Below are 3594 nucleotides of genomic sequence, written 5' to 3' on the forward strand. Positions count from 1 at the left end.
CCAGCTAGACCTCCTGCATCAAACAATGGCGATGGTGACAACGGCGGCGCTGGTGGTGGTTCTGCTGCCGCCGGGGGCAGCCGGAATGGCAAGACAGCATCCCATCATCGAAGCCGTAAAGTACCCCCAATGAGGGCTCATTTATTCTAAACCGAGTCCAATTCATCGTTCTAAATAACGTTAAAAGCTTAAAATAAGTCCATTTTGTTATGGAAACTCCACCTCTTTTTATGCTCGATTTATTATGTGAAATGGCTTGTAGAGACCATTTGGATTTGGATTTCCTTAAAGTTTTCAACATTTATATGCATCTTTCAAACAATTTGGAACAAAAATTCCATTTTTGTTGAAGATTATGAATCTTTATTGTTCTCTAGTTAAACAAATCGATATGCGTGTTTCCGACAATCGGTACCATCATCCAGTCCGTGAAGCTATCGATCTGTTTTGGGTACTTCTGCGGACCAATAGAATCGCAACACCTGTAACACATGAAAAGCGGCGGGACCGCCTCGGAATCGTCGATACCACTGCACCGTGTATGCTGCCAAACCTCGCAAAGATCGCATGCCACCATCCGCTCGCCGTCGTCATCCTGGGCCCCACATTTGCAGTTCACCACCCAGTTGTCAGCCCCGCCTTCGTAGTTCAAGTCGCTAGTCGTCAACAAATCAACCCCGGACCCACGCACAGAAATCTCCGATCCCGATTCGAGCGTCCCGAAGATTACCTCATCATCAGCCAAACCTTCTAATTCCACAATCTCCCTCACTTTCAGGTTCTCCATAACACAATATGTATCCCGCATTGCGATCTCGGCCACCGCTTTTAGATCGCGGATTGTGGCATGAAGCGGGACCACCAATTGCTCGCCCACCGAGTTTCTTCTCTCGGTCGGAACTAACGGAATCACTCGGCAAATAAATCGCAAGAATTCATCAGCATCATCGTTAAATGGCCACTCTTTCGTGAAGTTTTTGCTGTCCAAAACCGTCCTGATGGCAAACTCGACCGTTTCCGAATCGGAATCCAACAGAACATGATGATACAAGTAAGCCAGATCTCTGTATATATCGCTCCCTGATATCGGGTTGTATCTCGTAATCATCGAGTCGACTCGGCCCTGATCGATCTCTTCCGAATCTTGATCGAGTCGACTCGGGCTGTCTGTGATCTCTTGAAGCGAATACTCAAGAACACCCGTGCAAGAATTCACTGCACGACGAACCACGTACCCTCCAACGATCACATTATTCATAGATTTCAGCACATAATCGATCAAACCCGTGTCACCAATGTGGAGCCGGGCTGTATCTCGAACCTCCTGCCGGCTCATCCCGCAATTTCCGTTCCCGTTTTGTGCTTTCTTTTCTTTTAGAGCGTCCACGACCACATTAGCAACATGCTCGAGCCTTCTTACGTGCCATCGACTGTCCAATTTCGCAGCCAAATTCGAAAACTTTCTGCACCTCCCCTGTTTTTCCTTTTTCGTTAAATTCAACTTTGGTTTTGGTTGATCGATGTTTTTCTTTTCTGGGGTTCGGAACTTGAGTGCAAGCATGAATCTAAAGAGGTCCCGGATCGTAAGCAATTCTGTATCGCTTAGATCCCTATATCGGCAGATGATCTTCTTGACGGAGAAATGCTGCAGATTATGAACGATAATATCGAGTTCAAGAGAACTTAGGATTTGAAGTGCTTGATCGTATGTATCTTTGGTCACACCGAAGCTTCCATGGCAGAACTGGTACCCCCATCTTCCGAACCACGTGTGCCCATAGGATACCCCATAAAGAAGCCGAAGATCCATCTTTCGCTTCTTTGATGTATCCACCACGCTTATTTTCCTACAAATTAACAAACCGAATTCAAGATTTTTGGTACAAACAAGATGAAATATCAATCAGAAGTTACAGAATACAAAAAATGACCTGCTATGAAGAGTTGTGCAGATTCGGTCCCAAAGATCCATAACTTCTCTGCCACAAATGAAGTTCGATCCACCTTCGCTTCCATTGATACAAAGAAGGTGACCGAATCCGTTGCAATGGATTAGACCATGTAAAATGTGAGTTTGAAGATCAAGAACACCATCGTCTAAAGGCTTGTTCCATTCGTTATCAATTGGGATAATGAAATGGTATTTTCTCTTCGATACGAAATGGTGACTCCAACCTGTAACAGAATATGATTCCTCATTGTTAAACCCTAAAAAAATCACTGATTCAGTCAGATTTTGATTTAAACTGTAGAACGAGTTTAAGATACACAAACCCAAATGAAAAACTGGAACCCCCATTTCAGAAATTTGAATCTAAGATTTGACAACATGAAAACCCAATTCACAAACTCAAAAACGTTACTGGCAAACCCTAAAAAACTAATCAAATAACCAAAACCCTATCAAATTCTAAATCCCAGTTAAGAGATTGAAAATTGAGACTAAAACACCCAAATTCTCCTGATAAAATTTCAAAAACCAGTTCCAGCAACTGCTTACGATGATCAAAAACCTAAAATTCCCAGATCAAAATTCGTAAATGCAGTTCGAAGAAGTGAAATCCAGCCAAAAACCCAGGTGAATTTCATAAAACCTAAGTCTAAAACAGTAATTCGATCCATAATTTCATTAATTACCAGAGCATCGGCAGTGATCACACAGTGGTTGAAGAGAGTTCTTAACACACTCTTCAATAGTATACATTGGAAGCACAAAACCCCTATTTTCATGAACCAGAAACGTGCACCATATCGGCATTCCTTCCACATTATAATCCTCAACCTGGCCACATTCCTGAAGAAATAATCGCACATTATCTCGAAACGTACCTGAAAGCGAAATTGGACAACCAGGCTGGAGAAAACTCTGTAATCCATAATACTTTGCTGATCTCATCTTCCTCTTCTTACTGTTAATACTACCACCAATCATTTTGATGATGGGTATCGACATTAATGGCGGATTCCAGCTTTCAATCCTTATTCTGATTCTGCAAACAGAGGATTATTTTAGAGCGAAAGAAGTGGGGAAGAAGAAGTTGTTATTACAAGTATAAAATTTGAATGTTTGTTGTAGGAGCAATTTACCCGCTCGATTAGAAGCTTTGTGATCACATGGATGAAGCAGATGGGTTCATTTTGACCGTTGGATTGTTTAATAGCAGTTGAGTGGCATTTGTTACGCGGCGATTTGACGACGCCAATACTACTACTACTCAATATATACGAATTTTCTTTTAAAAGAATTAATTTGTTCTAATAAAAGGTTTTTTGAAAAAATTACAAGTTTTAATTAAAATTATTTTTTATGATCTAATGAATGATATGTTAATTTGAGGGGAAATAAATCAAAATACATGTAAAATATGTGAAATAACAATCTATTTTTATAAATTTTTTTATTATAGCATTTTATTTTCAGTTTTTCTTATTATAACAATGTACTTTCAAGTCTCAGGAAGACATTCTAGAAACTTAGTCAGAGACCAACTCCAATCGAGGTACGAAGAGGAATTTTTACTCTAGTCTGGTCGAGCGACTCCTTAAGCTGAGCCATCTGCTGGTCTGTTGGAGTAGAAGAGGTTGGTTGATCAG

At 40.9% G+C, this 3594-nt stretch overlaps 1 protein-coding gene across 1 annotated transcript; it reads right to left on the reverse strand.

Annotated features, from left to right (window-relative positions):
* Nucleotides 1–373: 373 nt before the first annotated feature.
* LOC112512905 (PHD finger protein MALE MEIOCYTE DEATH 1-like) lies at nucleotides 374–2932 on the reverse strand. Its single transcript, XM_025119033.1, has 3 exons — nucleotides 2638–2932; nucleotides 1932–2175; nucleotides 374–1847 (listed from the first exon to the last, which is right to left on the reverse strand). Exons 1-3 carry the CDS (start codon nucleotides 2930–2932, stop codon nucleotides 374–376), a joined length of 2013 nt encoding a protein of 670 aa, XP_024974801.1.
* Between the last annotated feature and the right edge of the window lie 662 nt (nucleotides 2933–3594).

The sequence above is a fragment of the Cynara cardunculus genome (assembly GCF_001531365.2).
Source record: "Cynara cardunculus var. scolymus isolate 2C chromosome LG 5, CcrdV1, whole genome shotgun sequence".
Lineage (NCBI taxonomy): Eukaryota > Viridiplantae > Streptophyta > Magnoliopsida > Asterales > Asteraceae > Cynara > Cynara cardunculus.